The 19,418-nt window shown below is 42.0% G+C and overlaps 1 protein-coding gene across 11 annotated transcripts in view; it reads left to right on the top strand.

Annotated features, from left to right (window-relative positions):
* Positions 1–15,837, top strand: part of UNC13A (unc-13 homolog A) — a 335,107-nt gene extending 319,270 nt beyond the window's left edge. For 5 of the 11 annotated variants that reach the window (XM_077273640.1, XM_077273616.1, XM_077273600.1 and 2 more), the window contains 4 exons: positions 3,909–3,965; positions 5,037–5,129; positions 8,752–8,911; positions 14,558–15,837. In XM_077273640.1, coding sequence (XP_077129755.1) covers positions 3,909–3,965; positions 5,037–5,129; positions 8,752–8,911; positions 14,558–14,843 — 596 coding nt within the window. In that variant the 3' untranslated portion in view covers positions 14,844–15,837. The remainder of the gene's footprint in view (positions 1–3,908; positions 3,966–5,036; positions 5,130–8,751; positions 8,912–14,557) is intronic. The other 6 variants (XM_077273632.1, XM_077273623.1, XM_077273607.1 and 3 more) reach the window with 2 other exon arrangements.
* The last annotated feature ends 3,581 nt before the right edge of the window (positions 15,838–19,418 follow it).

Raw genomic sequence — 19,418 nt, 5'->3', positions numbered from 1 at the left:
CACGTCAGGAGCGGATAGAAATTGTGTTGATGTCTGGTGAACGCAGTCCCCAGGTCATTGCAGATTTCAATGCAAGACACCCTACGCAGGAAAACTGTCACCATTCCCATGTTATTTTTGTTTTGCCCATTCTGCAAATTCAGCGCGCCAATCTGGCATCAGTTGAACATCCCTTCGGCGGATATTAGCTACTCATAAATGGCACCCTTACAAAATCCAGCTGCTGCAGCATCTCAACGAGGATGACCCAGATCGGATCGCTAAATTTGCAGAATGGGCAAAACAAAAGGATGGTGGGAGTGGTCACCACCCACATCAGCTGACCCAGCAGCAATGCAATTACACCAGCAGGCCACCGGGGAAACTGCATTAACTCCCGATGACCTGAAAGGAAAAAAGTTTTAATCTGAAGGAAACCAGATCTGCCATAAATCCAAAAATGGATTGTGACACCTTGTCTGCATGGCTCCTTATTGCCATCCTTTTCTGCATGGCTCCTTATTCCCATCCTTGTCTGCATGGCTCCTTATCCCCATCCTTGTATGCATGGCTCCTTATCCCCATCCTTGTATGCATGGCTCCTTATCCCCATCCTTGTATGCATGTCTCTATTCCCATCTTTGTATGCTTGGCTCCTTATTCCCATCCTTGTATGCATGACTCCTTATCCCCATCCTTGTATGCATGGCTCCTTATTCCCATCCTTGTATGCATGGCTCCTTATCCCCATCCTTGTATGCATGGCTCCTTATTCCCATCTTTGTATGCATGGCTCCTTATTCCCATCCTTGTATGCATGGCTCCTTATCCCCATCCTTGTATGCTTGGCTCCTTATTCCCATCCTTGTATGCATGGCTCCTTATTCCCATCCTTGTATGCATGGCTCCTTATTCCCATCCTTGTATGCATTTGTCACGGGGAGACTAGGTGGGCAAGAGCTAATAACCTGGGCCCCTGCAATTTCCCTCAGACTAGGGAAATTCTGACTGACCCTCTACCTAGAGTTTACACTGATGGTGTGCATGTCTAGGCCTCGACCCTCGCCCTGTCTCCTGTTTCAACCCTAGGCTGAAACCACCGCCCACCACCCAGTGAAAAGATCATACACCAATACCCACAGTTAGCACAGACAAGGATAACGGAAAATATACACCACGCCGCAGTCACTCAGGAATACACTATAAATGTGCAGGGCAAAATAAATACAAATATAGGAAGGAGTAAATAAGACAAAGGGAAATACACCACCAGCAACGATACTCCAAATACTAGCTCACCACTCCAGACCGAGATAACAACGCACAAGACAGAAGCTATAATCGGCGACGCCCAATGTTCAGGAGAACTATTTAAAGGCAATGGGCATGGCCCAGCTTCCAATCTGAGCATCAGGTAAATTAACCCCGGACCAGCTAGATAAAATCTAGCCGACGCCAATGAGCACATAGTGGTCAAAAGCGGAATTACCGCTGTCTGTCGAACGACCTGGTCTGAACAGCATCCGACATGACAGCATGGCTCCTTATTCCCATCCTTGTATGCATGGCTCCTTATTCCCATCCTTGTATGCATGGCCCCTTATTCCCATCCTTGTATACATGGCCCCTTATTCCCATCCTTGTCTGCATGGCTCCTTATTCCCATCCTTGTATGCATGGCCTCTTATTCCCATCCTTGTATGCATGGCTCCTTATTCCCATCCTTGTATGCATGGCTCCTTATTCCCATCCTTGTATGCATGGCCTCTTATTCCCATCCTTGTATGCATGGCTCCTTATTCCCATCCTTGTATGCATGGCTCCTTATTCCCATCCTTGTATGCATGGTTCCTTATTCCCATCCTTGTATGCATGGCCTCTTAATCCCATTCTTGTATGCATGGCTCCTTATTCCCATCCTTGTATGCATGGCTTCTTATTCCCATCCTTGTATGCATGGCTCCTTATTCCCATCCTTGTATGCATGGTTCCTTATTCCCATCCTTATATGCATGGCTCCTTATCCTCATCCTTGTATACATGGTTCCTCTTCCCTATTTTTGTATATATGACCCCCATGAATAAAGCATAAAAAAAATCCCACTTACTTTTCCCGTGCACCCTCGCAGCATCTCGTTCCGGTTCCAGCAGCTCCTGCGGCCGAGTGATCACGTGTCCCTGCTCATTAAGGTAATGAATGTTCACCTCTCTCCACGCCTTTGGGAGTGGAGAGGTGAATACTCATTACTTTAATGAGCGGGCACCCGTGATAGTCCAGCAGGTGCTGGAAGCCAGCGGCTGTAACTGTGCACGCTATAAGTGAAATGAACATTCATTGTCAGTGCAGTGAATATTCATTTCTCTTTAGCAGCGGGCACACGGTTTAGCCGCAACCGCCAGCTCCTGCCTCCTGTCACCCGCTGCACCGCCGCTCCCTCTCCCCCACCGTCTTCTGGTACAGTGACACGTATATAAGCCAAGTGGGGCATTTTCTGAAAAAAAAATGTGCTGAAAAACTTGGCTCTTACATGAGTATAAATGGTATTTTTTTTCACCCATGTTGATTTTTTAAGCCAAGTCTCAGCTGCACCAGAGATAGTTTCCAGAAACTTCTGGACAAATATTCCCCAGTATGCCTTGTTTTCTGCTTTACTTAGTAGATTTGATTGAGCAAATATTTCTCTGCACAAATCATAAATTGTAATGAATCCTAATAGTATCATTTTCATGGATACACTATTCCATTATATGTTTTTGATGTTGTATGCTGCCAATCCATTGTTGTGTATTTCATGTCTAAACCTTAATTTCAAGTCACGTCAAGTAGAAGCTTTTATCATTGCCATCACAAGTGCATAATTTCTCTTGGCCTACAAATTATTTTAGGTTGAATTAGTGCCAATCAACATAAGAAAAACATTTTTAAATATTTTACCAGATGGTGGATATTTATTGCTTTTTTAAAGAGGACCTCTCACCAAATTTATCATATTGAACTGGACACTAGTTGTAAAAGTGTCTGGTTCTTTTTTTGTTATTTCGCTCCACTATTTAGTAGATTTTACTAATCAAAGTCCAAGCGGGTGTTATGAGACAGTTTCTATTGGCAGTGTGTACTTCTCCCCGTATAATGCTGGGCAATCATAAGGAGACAGCAACACTCAAAGTCTATTAGTTTTAGGGCAGTGATCGAAGTAGGGCAAGTTACAGCAGCACCACCCCACAGCTTCTGTTACCACCCTCAAACAAATCATCATACAGAGTTGGCACTGGTGTCACTTACACTGCTTCTATCACCACCCCTAATGACAATTTGTTTCAGGGAAAGAGTCTGCGGTGTTAGAAGCAGTGATTGTGATGGCAGCGACTGAAGATGTGATGACTGCTCAATTACCTCTGCTGAACCAGGGGATGGTGGTGAGAGCAGCTCTGGCAAGTGACTTGCAGTACAAGCATCCTGTGACATCCACAAAAGTGGTTAGGGCTCAAAGATAGGTATATATCAAGGACTTTTCTGTTTTAAGTGGATGTAACCCTCAACACAAAACTATATAGAAGTTTCCAAAAAGTTTAAAACCTTAACATTTGTTCAGGTGTGTATTTATGTTTCTGTATATACAAGATATCTATGTTGTGAGAGTATGAGTATATGATGTATGGTAATTTCTTGTATAACCTGGAAAAAATATTAAAATAGGGTCTTATTATTATGCTAGTACTAAATAATTTCCTGTAATAAAAGAAGGAGTTAGACATTATTTGCCTCTTGCATTCGAATAATGTAGTATGTTTTTGTATCATGCATCATGAACCTAATCGGTCTGGTCAGAGTATGTAAAGCACCTCTCCTTTCCTCTCTTCCCATCACTCTGCACCTTCATCCTCATACCTCTTCCATATTTTGCTTTTTCCCATTCTTTATCCCAAAGTCCATGGTGGAAAAGGTATTAGGTTTACTCTTAGTGAAGAGATTTATCCAGAAAAGGGTATGTCTTTGGTGCGAAGGCTTTTGGAAGCATGTCCTATCCTGCTCTGTCAATAGTCAGTTTACTCAAATTTACTACCAGTTAGAGCTACTTTTCCAGCTGATGAGGAGCAGTAGGAGGAAAGCATGGACCAACTCCAGTCCCACTTGTCAGGATATGCTATACCCATTGATGCCTTTTACATATGTTTCGTTCTCTAAATTAAAAAAAGATTAAGTAGATGAATATTTCCTGACCTCTCCAAGCATTACATTAAAATAACTGAGAACGTGGCATGGGGCATGCAGTGTAGCTGCTTCATTTTTAAGTTAAATTGATATGCCGCTTCTGCCATTATGTTTACCTGTATAAGTGGGACTGAAGTGCTAACTCTTCTGGTGGTAAGACCATATAGCACGTTCTTGGACTCCGTTTTACCCACACTGAATGTGATATCGCCTTGCAAAACTTCACAAGATGGCCCTTTGCCTGTAAAAAGCATGCACTGCATCAGAATGTCCTGTCTCTTACAATAAAAACTTGCAAGTTAACTGCTTTATCACTCTCACAATTGTTTTTTCAATTATTGAGACTCTATAGATGGTAGTATTTAGGTTTAGTTTGTATGCTACAGAGGTAAATGGTAAGAAAGTGAAAAAGAGACTCCGTGATGGTGAGTATGTCAGAGCTCAAGCAGTGAACATCAGCTTTCTTTGGGAGGGTTATCTTAACAAATGCTTTAGAATTAACATTAAATGCAATAATATTAAGATGCATGTTGCACTTGGCAAGCATGGAATACAGTGGCCCTATAGCATATCATCAGCATTAACTGCTGGACTTGGGTTACAAACAAAATAGTAACACAATTCCTTAGAAGTTAAAACACTCCGAGTCCTCAGAATGAAAGACTGCTGGCAGGACAAAAATTAGAACAAGTTCATTATTTTTTTTATGAAAATACAAGAAAATTACAGAATGGCCTCACTGTTCAGAGGCCAGTCATACCCTGCCAGCAGTTGTACTCAAGGATTTTGCTCTTGATCTCAAATCAAAGGCTTTGATTTAATTATAAGTACTTTTTATTTCTAGGATCTGGTGTGGACGACTCAGTAGGAGAAGTTTCTATCCATGTTGAGCTGTTTACACACCCTGGAACCGGAGAGCACAAGATCAGTGTCAAAGGTAAAATATATGAATGAAAAGAAAATTAGGCATTATGACGAAATTAGAAACTAATTGCATTAACTCTATTTTTTTAGACTGTGTAAGCTGCCTGAGCGAGGTAGTTGTGGGCGAGCTGCTGCTTCTGCTCTCTCTGGCATCCTACAGACAAAATGTGACCCTGTCCCGGTGTGCTGCTGTGTGTGGGGTGCATCACACATACTTGTGGCCCATAGACCGTCACTGGCTCCAGGCTTTCATGTTCAAGAACCTTCGCAGCAAACAATCCAGGGGACACTGAATTCATTAAAAGGGCTCATACTCACATGCGAGAAACTCGGATGAGTCTCGCACGTCAATTCTCGACACTGCACCCGGCACTCAGGAGCGGAGCATGCAGCTGCATGTATTGCTACGCAGCCGCATGCTCCGATCTGAGTGCCGTGTGCAGTGCTTGGTATTGACGTGCGAGACTCATCCAAGTTTCTCGCATGTGAGTATGAGCCCAAACAGTCAAACTTTTACTTGACAGTTTTCGGTCATTATAATCAGACATATAGGATAGGGCCCAACGGGTTACAGTCTTTCCCACAGGTACCCGACATAACTTCAGCCCTAGTTCTCGGTATGGGTAGAGCATCCCTCTTGCTAACTTCTTTTGCACTAGAAATCCTTCTCCACCACAAGCAGTGCACCCGGATTCCATCGCCTCTCACCCCTGAGAGTTTGAGTCCATCATTCCCTGCAGCTCACCAGGCTTAGTGTGCCCAAGGGCCCTGACATCCATCTCAAGGTTCCCAGGCCGACAGACAGATTTGCACGGAAGGGTTCTTTGGCAATCCACCTACCCAAGTAACAGGCTCAGGTTGTGACTAGCAGCATACTGCCTATGACCACTCCTCCCACACTTTACCCAACTGCTCTTGATACTACCTCAACTTGGCACCAACCCTCAGTTCCCCCTCCCTAATCTGGGCTGGCTGATACAGTTAACCCTGTCTAGGCTAAACTGCCCAAGAGGGTTTTGCTTTCAGATAACATACATTACTATAAAATACATTTAAACACTGGGGTGTCAGAGAGTAGAGCACCCTCTCCAACACTCCTACAACTGTGCTTTTTTTCTAATGATAGGTACAAATTGCAGTTAGGAACATATGTTAAGTGTCACTGTTTTACATATATAACACCTGGCAATAACAGGAAAATAAATTAAAAAACTTGGATCCCCACCCCACACAATTTTGAAAGTCCAATTTGTCATCCATACTGCCAAAGTAAATTTGCATTTTGGTGAATAATAATGTACAAGAAAATTCATCTCCTGAATGCCAATGTAGTTGGCATTGCAACTAGGACAGTGTTTCCCAAACTCCAGTTCTCACAGCCCCCCACAGATCTTATTTTCAGAATGTGCTTAGTAGTGTACAGTTTATGATGTCTTGATGATAATTCCATCACCTTTGCAATACTGAGAAAATCCTAAAAACCTGATCTGTTGGGGGCCGTGACTACTGGAGTTTGGGAAACATTGGACTATAATATTATTTTGTTTTCCATGATACAGAAAACATATGTTAAGGTATTGTATTGAGAACCTATGGTTCATTCAATTGGCAGCAGTCATGACACCATAGCCTCTGACTCCTCTGTCAATCAAGGAGGGTAAGGCAGTGCAAGGCATTAAAAACTAAAGAAGAGAGATAGACACTTCTTCAATTTTCAATGCCCTGCATTGTCTTACTCTCCTCTCTAATTTCCATATAGAAAGCAAGATTTCTCTACTATAGAGCAATGGTTTGGGACGAAAGAGATGATATTTTAACTTTTTTTAACCTTGAGCAAAAAAAACACGAACACTTATTGTCACACTAAATTGCTACTGACAGGTTTTAGCCTACATCTTGAAATTGCTTGACTCCTACCTTTAACTCGTTTTGACGTGTGACGCACGTTTCACACAGCCGGAATCTGCATGTAACAGAACCAATCAGAGCTAGGTTATACTCACCACTGTTAACCCTTTAATGTCTACATCAGAGATTGATTCAAGATGCATCATTTGGACACCCATATGACCAGCACAATGTGATTATGTTGCGCCGAAGGGGTCTCATGGCCGCCAAAAGCCTAATGAAGGCACCCCTGGCTGTCATGTCAATATTCCCGTGAACCCAATGTTGGGTTTTATAGGAAACTGGAGATTATTTATTTTGCGGTTTTGCCATACTCCTTCCATATTTGGATGATGGATTGAACAGTGCTCTGTGACATGTTCAGAGCTTGTGCTTTTTTTTATTATCTAACCCTGCTTTACTCTGCTCCACAAATTTATTTCTGACCTCCTTAACTGTCTGGTGTGTTCCTTAGTTTTCTTGATGCTGTTTGATCCCTAATGTTCTCAAACAGACCTCTGAGTCCTTCACTGAACAGCTTTAGGCTTTGATCACAAGTAGCGTTTTTGCTGCGTTTTTTTTCTGCAGGCAAAACCTGCTTGAAGCTGCTACAAAAAAGCAGGTATTGCTGCTTTTTTGCTGTGTTTTTGTTGTCTCTTGTGTGTGCAGATAAAGTTTAGTGCCCCCCAAAATATCATGACACAACTTCCTAAAGGTTTTTGCAGCAAATCGCAGCAAAACCAGATACATGCATTTTTTGCTGCATTTTTGCACTTACCCATTATTTCCTATGAGTGAAAAAAAACACAGATAGAACGCTGCAAGAAGTTTTCCAAATCAGTCTGAAAAATAAAACCAATGTGTGTGCATGAGATTTCTGAAATCTCATTGGTTTTGCTGGTTCTGTAAAACACAGCTTAAAATTTGCATAAAACACAGCTTAAAATTTGCATAAAAAACGCAGGAAAAACGTAAAATGTGAACATAGCTGTAGTTATACTGAGCATAAATAACACATATTTGGACTCAAATTTACTAATTATGTGACTTCTGGAGGCAATTGATTACTAGAGATTTGATTTAGCTGTATCAGACTACAGGGAGCTGAATACAAATGGAAGTCAAAATTTTCAGATTTATATTTATAAAATAAGTAGAGAATAGTGATGAGCGAATATACTCGTTACTGGAGATTTCTCGAGCACACTCGTGTGTCCTCAGAGTATTTTTTAGTGCTCGGACTTTTACTTTTTAGCGCCGCAGCTGAATGATTTACATCTGTTAGCCAGCATAAGTACATGTGGGGATTCCCTAGCAACCAGGCAACCCCCACATGTACTTATGCTGGCTAACAGATGTAAATCATTCAGCTGCGGCAAGAAAAACTAAATCTCCGAACACTAAAAAATACTCGGAGGACACCCGAGCGTGCTCGAGAAATCTCGAGTAACGAGTATATTCGCTCATCACTAATAGAGAACCATGTATCATTTTCTTTACACTTCACAAATACTTGCCACATTGTGTTGGTAAGTCAAATAAAATCCCAATAAAATACATTTAAGTTTGTGGGTGTTACATGACAAAATGTGTAAAAAGTTACCTGTATTATTGCAAGGTGAATGATTTCCATTGTGACTGGTTCGTTTGTTTGATACTGAGAAAAGCATGGATGAAAATGGCTGAAAAATAATTAATAACACCAATGTAATAGTAAACATTATAAAGTATGTATATTGTTTGTATAGTTGTGGCAGCAAATGATCTCAAGTGGCAGACCTCAGGAATTTTCCGTCCCTTCATTGAGGTTAATATGATTGGTCCAAATCTGAGTGACAAGAAGAGAAAGTTTACAACAAAATCCAAGAATAATAGCTGGGCCCCAAAATACAATGAGAGCTTCCAATTGTGAGTATGCACACAAAACAGTTGAAAATTTAAAGGAACATAATTATTTGTATGTGTGTAATTAATGTAAGGTTAATATTTTTTGTCCTGTCCATCTCCTTAACGGATAGCATGCAAACAGCAGTCAAATTAGGTAGTTAGCATCAATTTAATGGTTTACGTGTAAAAAAAATTGTAGCGTACATGACTTAGATTTGTTTTTTTAAAATCAGACTCGAACACTGAAACTCAATAGGTGCTTTAAAAAATGGATGACATATAGACACAGTCCATTTGGCATTCGTTTTTACTTATCCACTCCAACTGGTTACATAGGTAAGTGTATTTCGACATTTATTATTTTTTTAATTGCTGATTTATAAAAACAGATGCCATACAGATGACAATTCCAATGAAAAATTTACTAGTTTTCATACACACACACACACACACACACACACACACATAAATCTGGTGTTAGGCTCACCTAGTGAGGTGGATTCACAAATCTGCCAGTCAGGATAGATATACGGACCCATGGCATAGCAGGCTGAGAGGTACATGGAACTATAAGGATCTGGACAAAAAGCTACACTGGAATGTTGGAAGGCATTCAAACAAGTGCGGCAGGAAACACTGGAAGCCATAGAACCAGGAGGATAGATGAAGAGGAAAACAGCAGGTATAAAGCTGCACTCAGATGTAGATAGGAAAATACACAGCAAATCTTAATGTAATGGAAACATACTCTAACAACAGTTTGTGATGCTTATAGAAAATGATCTTTTAACCAGGTGCAGCTAGTACGTTATCGAATCCACAGAACATTACAATGCAATGAGAACTGCCTTTAAGAACAGTTAGTGATGCTTACAGCAAATGATGGGTTAACCAGCTGCAGATGGTATGTAATGTTAACAGACTCTAATAACAGATTTTGCTATTCACAAGAGATTTTTGCCCATTCCTCAAGGCACAACTGCTCCAGCGCCTTCATGTTAGATGGTTTCCTTTGGTGAACAGCAATCTTCAAGTCTGACCACAGATTCTCAACTGGATTAAAGTCTGGGCTCTGACTAGGCCACTCCAAAAACATGTTTCCCCTTAAACCACTTGAGTGTTGCTTTAGCAGTATGCTTTGGGTCATTGTCCTGTTGGAAGGTAAACCTCTGTCCCAGTCTCAAATCACTGACAGACTGAAATAGGTTTTCCTCAATTTCGCTCCATTCATCTTTGCCCTTGACTCGGACCATTTTCCCTGTCCCTGCTGCTGAAAAACATCCCCACAGCATGATGCTGCCACCACCATGTTGTAGTGTGGGGATTGTGTTCTTGGAGTGATGAGCTGTGTTTGTTTGGTACCAGAAATAGCATTTACTTTGGTTGCCAAAAAGTTGAATTTTTGTCTCATCTGATTTGTGACTTGTACTTTTCAAATACTTTGTCCCTGACTTCTTTGGAGGTCTTCTTGTTGTTGTTTGGTTAGCAGTGCCTGTTGCTTAAAGGGGTACTCAGTGTAGATAAAAAAAAATGTACTGTTGTTACACTCGTACACTATAAAGATGAGATTCCCAGTTCACGTTAATTATCTTATAAAGATAATTAACGTAAACTGGGAATCTCATCTTTAATTAACCTTGTAATTCCGTGTGACAGCAGCTGCTCCTCACTGCTCCCCCCTCCTGTCTGGGACATTACATCACACACCAGTGCACAGCTACACCCCTGTGAGGAACAGCCAGTTTGCTGATAATAGTAGGGAGCATGGCATGTATCGGGCTGTTCCTAGCTGCCTGTCCCCTGATTTCTATGCAGTGCTCCCAGTGCTTCTGCAATACAGAATATAATACACTCCCCATAGTCCGTCATATGGTATAATACTTTCCATAGTCCTCCATATAGTATAATACACTCCCCATAGTCCTCCATATGGTATAATACATTTCCCATAGTCCTTCATATGGTATAATACACTCCCGATAGTCCTCCATATGGTATAATACACTCCCCACAGTCCTCTATATAGTATAATACATTCCCCATTGTCCTCCATAGTATAATAAACTCCCCATAGTCCTCCATATAGTATAATACACTGCCCATATTCCTCCATATAGTATAATACCATCTCCATAGTCCTCCATATAGTATAATACACTCCCCATAGTCCTCCTTATAGGACAATGCACTCCCCATAGTATGATGCACCTCATAGTCCTCCATATATTAAAATACACTCAGTTCTCCATGTAGTATAATTCACCCCATAGTTCTTCATATAGTATAATGCATTCCCCGTAGTTCTCGATACAGTGTAATGCAGGTCCCATCTAGTAGCAGCCCCACTCATAGAATATAATGCTGCCCCCACATAGCGTATAATGCAGCGCCCCCCATAGAATACAATGCAATCCTACAGTATTATGGCCACCATGTACTCACTCACTCACTGATATATACAGTATGTAAAAGAAACAGATACAAAACTTACCTTTCCTCCTCGTTCCCCCACTGCTCCAGGTACTGCAGAAAGTCGCAGCAGCTGCACTGCCCAGGACACAGCATGGTGCACGATGAAGTGATGTCATTGCGCACCCAAAGTGTCAGAGGTAGAGGGGAATGATGGGAAGGGAGCGTCAGCTGACACTCTCCTCCATATTCCTTTCAGCTGTATCGGCATCTATGATGCTGATACAGTTGAATGTGGCACGCGGGGGGGTGCACTGCCAATTTTTAGTTATTCGATCCCATAAATTTAATTTACCGTATATACATACTCGAGTATAAGCCGAGATTTTCAGCCCACTTTTTTGGGCTGAAAGTGACCCTCTCAGCTTATACTCGAGTCATTGTCAGCGGGTCATTGTCAGTGGGGGGGGGGGTCGGTGGGGGAGCGGCTCGGTGACATACTCACCTGTTCCTGGTGCGGTCCCTGCATGTCCGATGGTCTCCGGGCAGCTCTTCCTGTGTTCAGCGGTCACGCGGTACCGCTCATTACAGTAATGAATATGCACGCATATTCATTACTGTGATGAGCGGTACGTGACCGCTGAACACAGGAAGATGTGGCCGGCTCCCGGAGACCATCGGACAGTGAGACGCTGCCAGGGACCGTGCCGGGAGCAGGTGAGTATATCAGGGGAGGTGAGCAGTGCGCGATAGTCACCTTCCTCGTTCCACCGCTGCGCGCCGCTCTGTCTTCCATCCTGTGCACTTACTGTTCAGGTCAGAGGGCGCGATGATGCGATTAGTGTGCGCACCGCCCTCTGCCTGAACAGTCAGTGTGGAGGATGGAAGACAGAGCGGCGCGTGGAACGAGGAAGGTGACTATCGCAAGTGCCGGGGGCCTGAGCGAAGAGAGGTGAGTATGTGATTTTTTTTATTTTAATCGTAGCAACAGCATATGGGGCAAATGTCTGTGTGGAGCATCGTATGGGGCCACAATGTATGTAGCATCGTATGGGGCCACAATGTATGGAGCATCGTATGGGGCCACAATGTATGGAGCATCGTATGGGGCCACAATGTATGGAGCATCTAATGGGGCCACAATGTATGGAGCATCGTATGGGGCCACAGTGTATGGAGCATCGTATGGGGCCACAATGTATGGAGCATCGTATGGGGCCACAATGTATGGAGCATCGTATGGGGCCACAATGTATGGAGCATCTTATGGGGCCACAATGTATGGAGCATCGTATGGGGCCATAGTGTATGGATCATCGTATGGGGCCACAGTGTATGGAGCATCGTATGGGGCCACAGTGTATGGAGCATCGTATGGTGCCACAGTGTATGGAGCATCTTATGGGGCCACAATGTATGGAGCATCTTATGGGGCCACAATGTATGGAGCATCTTATGGGGCCACAATATATGAAGCATCGTATGGAGCCACAGTGTATGGAGCATCGTATGGGGCCACAGTGTATGGAGCATCTTATGGGGCCACAATGTATGGAGCATCGTATGGGGCCACAATGTATGGAGCATCTCATGGGGCCACAATGTATGGAGCATCATATGGGGCCACAATGTATGGAGCATCATATGGGGCCACAATGTATGGAGCATCTCATGGGGCCACAATGTATGGAGCATCATATGGGGCCACAATGTATGGAGCATCGTATGGGGCCACAATGTATGGAGCATCGTATAGGGCCACAATGTATGGAGCATCAGATGGGGCCACAATGTATGGAGCATCTTATGGGGCCACAATGTATGGAGCATCTCATGGGGCCACAATGTATGGAGCATCTCATGGGGCCACAATGTGTGGAGCATCTCATGGGGCCATAATGTGTGGAGCATCTCATGAGGCCATAATGTATGGAGCATCTCATGGGGCCATAATGTGTGGATCATCTTATGGGGCCATAATGTATGGAGCATCTCATGGGGCATAATGTGTGAAGCATCTTATGGGGCCATCAACCTTTATGCAGTATTGTATGGGGCAAATGTTTCTATGGAGCATCTTATGGGGCCATTATTAACCTTTGTGCAGCATTATATGGGGCGTATTTTGTATGGAGCATCTTATGGGGCCCATCATGAACTGTATGGAGCATTATATGGGGCTCCTGATTCAATATGGATATTCAAAAACACTTAACCTACTGATTTCTCAATTAATTTTATTTTTATTGGTATCTATTTTTATTTTTGACATTTACCGGTAGTTGCTGAATTTTCCACCCTAAGGCTTATACTTGAGTCAATAAGTGTTCCCAGTTTTTTGTGGCAAAATTAGGGGGGTCGGCTTATACTCGAGTATATACGGTATGCCTGGATTTTCCTCACTTCATTTCACCAGTTTAGACTATTTAGTGCTGATGTATCACACACAAATCAGATTACAAAAATATTTAAATATAGATTGTAATGTAACAAAATAGGTAAATAACCAAGGGGGGTGAATACTTTCACAAGTCACTGTAAGCTATAAGCACTGACCAGCCTCACCTTCTTTTTACCCTATACCTTCCTGAACCTAGCCAATGATGTGACCCATGCTTTGTATACTTTGAGGTGTTCCCGTTACTATATGCGTTAGGTAGGCGCCCACTTTCTACAGTGTCTGGAGCAGTTATACTGCATAAATGTACATTGCCACAGATAGAATTATTAACTCCATATATGTAAGCATTGAAAGGAGAACCCCTTGTTTTAATTCTAGTTTTATTGGTTAGATAATGGTTCAAATAGAGACATTTTTTTCTGTTAATGTTGTCGTCATTTATTTTTCTATTCTTAAACACTTCTCTGGGGTACAACAAATGGAATAAAATTGGCAGAGACCAAGAAGTGACAGGGAGGCTGCACACAGGCGTTGTGTGTGTCGCTTTCCTGCATTTTCTTGGCATCCAGCAGTACAGTAGATTTGATGGCTATTTTTAGGAATGGGTAGTCAGTTGCATAAAAAATAAAAACACCAAATTAAAGGAAAAAATTGTAAAGTAAAAACATAAAAACATTTTTTTTTAATTCAGGTGATGATTCTCTACAAAATCTTTCTTTTGCTAATCGGTACAAGGAGATGGACACGACTTAAATAAAATCATAATAAATCATAATCAAATCAAATCAAATGAATTGAAGCCTATTATTGACGTATATTATCATACATGAATATATCGTGTTTTTGTATCTCCTTAGCACGCTAGGCAATGAAAATGGCCCCGAGTGCTATGAACTGCAGGTTTGTGTGAAAGATTACTGCTTTGCTCGAGAGGACCGGACGGTCGGCACAGCTGTTATGCAGCTAAAGGATCTGGCACAAAGGGGCAGTTGTGCCTGCTGGTTGCCTCTTGGTCGGCGCATTCATATGGATGAAACAGGACTGACCATTTTGAGGATCTTGTCCCAGCGCAACAATGACGAGGTCGCCAAAGAGTTTGTGAAACTGAAATCTGACACTCGCTCTCCTGAAGAAGGCAGCTAGAGTGCAGGACTGTTTACACCTCCATTACATGGATAAAAAGATGACCCTTTGTCACTGCCTTGCACCCCAGGCCCAGACTGTAAATAGTTTGAATACATTGTGAAATCCACTTTCCACCATGTCGTTGCCAGCAGTGCTCCCTAGGATCTGCTTATTGCTCGCTGGTGGCTTGCTGGCAGTGACATGGGTAAAGTGTACATGAAAACACACACCAAGGGCTGCGTTCATATGTGCCATTGTGTTAATGTTCTCCCTGCTGGACCACATAAGCACAGTTGTTAGGGGGGCTTTGCTATTGTCCTGCATTAAACTGCTGGACGGTTAACAGCACCCTAGCAGTTGGAGGATTGCCTGTTTAAGAGACCATGTTTCCCTACAAATGAAAAAAGTGGACACATCCCCTCCGTTGACCTATCTGTTAAAGTTGCCTGCACCCCAACTGCTGTGTTTCTAGGATCTTCCTGTACCAGTGTCTTATTCTGTGCAATGGTGCTGCATGGGTATTATTTTTCCAAGAAACAGCCCCTTTCACCCCAAACCTCTTAGTATATGCCAGTCACCACATGCCTGTTGCAATGCCTTGAATTGGACAGTCACCCACTTGCACGGTGCAGCAAAAAAAAAAAGGACACTGCCAGCTGCTTAGCACTTCTGTCCTTTCCTCGAACTGCCTAAATTATCCAGCAAAAATGGGATTACAAATCCCAAATTCCATTCAGGGCAGGACAGCAAAAGCATCCTAACCCCCGCCCTCACATGAATACCGCACAAGGACTAAAATGCCAACATAAGAAAAAAAAGTGTGGCACGTTGTTTTGGGGAGAGATGCCGCAGTTATCCCTCGTCCTTATTTACCTGCTCAAAATGTATAGAAAGTTCCTTTTCCTTTACCTTCCTCTTGGGTGCATGTGAAGAAGTTTTGCACTAACTTGGACATTTTGGTCTCTGTAAAAATATTTTATTATAACAGCCATTAAATACAAATAAGAAAGACTATGTGTGTTTGATTATTGGTATGATTGTTCATACAAACCAATGTTGGTCTATTCTGATAAATGCAGAATTCATACTTAAAGTGGCGTTTCATTCATTTAGTGAATTCATTATTTTTATTTATCAAATCGGTGACCATATAATGTTCTATTCATACACTGAGTTTGATAATAAAAGAGAATATATTGTGGTGGCAACAAGAAGCAAGATATTATTTGACTATATGTATATGCTGAGGATTTGGAGCTCTAAAGCAGAAAAACACAGTATGTACCTGTTTAAGTAAAAAAAATTGTGGATATTAATTTAAAATGGATTTTCTAATTAAAGAAATGTATTTCATTAGTGTTAAACAGAATGTCAGCTGCATAATGTACGTGCAGAGCCCGATTCCAGCAATGTATCACTTACTGGGCTGCTTGTTGTAGTTCCAATTAAATCAGTGTTATACCATCCGGAGATTATTACTAGAGGACTGGTTCTCTCGTGCCATGTAGTCCTCCTGCTCTGCATCTATGCACAGTGTACACAGACAGCTGCCAATCAGTGGTGTGGGCGGGATTACTCAGAGCTCAGCCTTCAGAGAACTGCTAGATCATCGGAGAGAACTGCTAGATCATCGGAGAGAACTGTTTTTATCAAAATGACCAGTTAGTGATACAATGTTGGAATCAGGGTTGTCTGCCCCTACATTATGCTGTTCTAAGATTACATAGCAAAAACAAGGAAACAGGTTGCCTTTAATGATCTAAAAAATAAGGAAACAGATTGCTTCATAGGATAACCTCCTTCAATATTAATTTTAGAGTGATCCTCACATGGATCCCCAGTTTCTATTTTGCACACTTCTGCTAAGAATACATCACATCATCATAAAGGATTTATCTAACCGCTGCTGTCTACTCTTTATGTTTATGGTCTTAATGTGTCCATACTTCAATCAGCAAAAACAATAAGGAAAAGCTTGGATCAGCGGTGCTACTAGTCAGAAAAAAAGTATAATAAAATATGCTATATTGGCATTTTGAATATGTACACACTTCTACACCCGACTGGTCTCTGTAGCAGGATTAAAATACAATGTATTTATGGCATAATGGCAGCATATGCCAGAAATGTCTGTTAGGAGGGGTGCCAAATAAGTGTATGTGCACGACACATCGTTTTCAGGAATTTTTCAGCAGAAATCCATCTTGAAAAGTACTGAGTGCTAAAAAGAATGAACTTTTGCATTACTATGTCAAAACGACTTGATGTGGATATGTTAAGTGTTCTTTTAAGTGCTTCAGGCTTTGGAAGTGACCTGACCATTCTTCCAGTGGCTTTTGTTTATATCTACAATTAAAATAAAGATGCCAACTGTAAGGCTCCTGCACAACAACCAAAGAGATGCCAAAGAGGGCATTTCAGGAAAAACTCCACCGATGTTTTTCTGAATCGTCTTCTGCTTCGAAAACTCAGCAGCTCGGTTAGCACCTAAAAGATGTGTTAACAATGTCATGACTAGAGTATTGTAGAGGCTGTCCTTTCTCCACAACTTATTTCCTCTAACAAGCTTTTACCCCTCATGAAATAACTACAAACCTGAGTGTTGGATTAAATTGACCAAATCAGTTTTTATTATAACAATAATAATAACTTTTGGTTGAAGGAGTTTCTTGGAGCTCCAAAAAGCCTGACATTGCCCCAAATATTCTTAAATCTTCCGGCATTACCCCAAACCGCGACCACCAGCTCAGGGCTTCTTCGTTGCCGGAAAACCTTCACCATGCCACCCATTCCCCAGTGACCCAACCCTGAAGAGTCCCAAACACTCTGCCAGGCTATTCCCAAACATAATTGGAGGGTGTCATTTACTTGATGCACAAACTCCCCACCACAATTTTCCACCAACTTCAAGAAGCTCTTTACACTACCAAGCTGAAATGATATAATGATTATCCTAACTGTACCAATTTACCACTAGCAAAATGAAAAAAAAAACAGGTCGGGCAGGTCATTTTCCTGCGGCACCTCTTCTTGTGGTACCTCAGTAGGGATGAATGTCCCACAGACCCACCCTCCCTATTTAAATGTATCTGCTCACTTAAAAATAACCACCCACTAGATACCTCCTCCTTAAACTTTTGACCCCACTTCCCCCAGCTACGTGCAGAGTATTTGACCCCTTGCCAACCCTACAAAGCCATTTCATGTGTCCTTAACTCGAATATTGTAGAAGCTGTCCTTCCTCCACAACTTCTTTCCTCTAACAATATTTTACCCCTCATGAAATAACGACAAACCTGAGTGTTGGATAAAATTAGCCAAATCGGCCTTTATTATAACAAACATAACATTTATAAGGAGGTTCTTGGAGCTTCATAAGGCCTGATGTTACCCAAAATATTTTTAAATCTTCAGGCATTACCCCTAGCTGCAACCATCAGCTCGAGGGCACCTTCGTCACTGGAAAACCTGCACCATGCTGCCAACTCCCTAGGGACCCCACCCTGAAGAGTCACAAAAACTCCAGCAGGCAATTCCCAAAGACAATTGCAGGGTGCCAGCTACTTGATGCACAAACTCCCTCCATAATTTTCCACCAACTCCAAGAACCCCTTCACACCACCATAGCGAGCATCACTTGACTCCTCAATGATGCGAGTCACTCCACCAATAGAAGCGCCCTCAAGGTCCAGAGGTTAATACCGACTGCATTCAGATGCATGTCATTGTTGCGCCAAAAAAATTACCTCCTTTGCCTTGAAATCCGCATGCCTAATCACTACATCATCATTTCTTGCTATAAAATTCCCAACTTGCCTATTTACCTTAATTCTTATTTTATTAACCTTTTCAATGGATCTAGCAGCGTGCCACACTCATCTAGGAACAATGTCTGACCAAATGATTTTCAATTTTGAATAGGATAACCAAAGGTGCAGCACATCGTGACATATATCCCTGTTCAAATTCCGGCATGTGTGAATACCAAGGTCGTTACCCCCAACATACAACACCAAAACCTCTGGATAATGATAACTGAGTGCAATGATGAAATTCTGGTAACACCTACCGTCAACTCATGCCTCTGACCCCCAGCCACCTAACTACTACCTCATTCCTTGACAAACCCATCTGACACCCTTCTCTGCGCACATCCACCCTAACTGCCTCCCAGTATACAATCAAATGCCCTAAAATCCAAACTAAATGCAGACTAGCTAACAATACAAAGAAAAAATGAGAGGGGAAGGAAAGAATAAATTGTAAGTACAATGGCCACTAAATTATTATTTTTTTTTATGTAGACAATACCAAGATGTATCTTGTGTCAACCAAAATAAAACAGACAAGACCTTTTTAACCACTTATTTTACCAAATTTGAGCGCACATAAAGCTTATATGTCTTCGATTCCCACCTGCCTATTTTTTGTATTATCTCTGAACGAAGATACCTAGATTCTGCCTCTTTCGCCGCTCCAATTCTGAACAAATCTATCTGCTTCTAAACTCTCAACTCTATTAGGAACTTTTTGAACACCGAACTAAACTGATAGCACGCTAAAAAGGAGCCATCTTCACGTAGCAATAAAGGA

Source organism: Ranitomeya variabilis, chromosome 1, assembly GCF_051348905.1.
Source record: "Ranitomeya variabilis isolate aRanVar5 chromosome 1, aRanVar5.hap1, whole genome shotgun sequence".
In the NCBI taxonomy this organism is placed as follows: domain Eukaryota; kingdom Metazoa; phylum Chordata; class Amphibia; order Anura; family Dendrobatidae; genus Ranitomeya; species Ranitomeya variabilis.
This window is presented reverse-complemented; position numbering and strand designations above follow the sequence as displayed.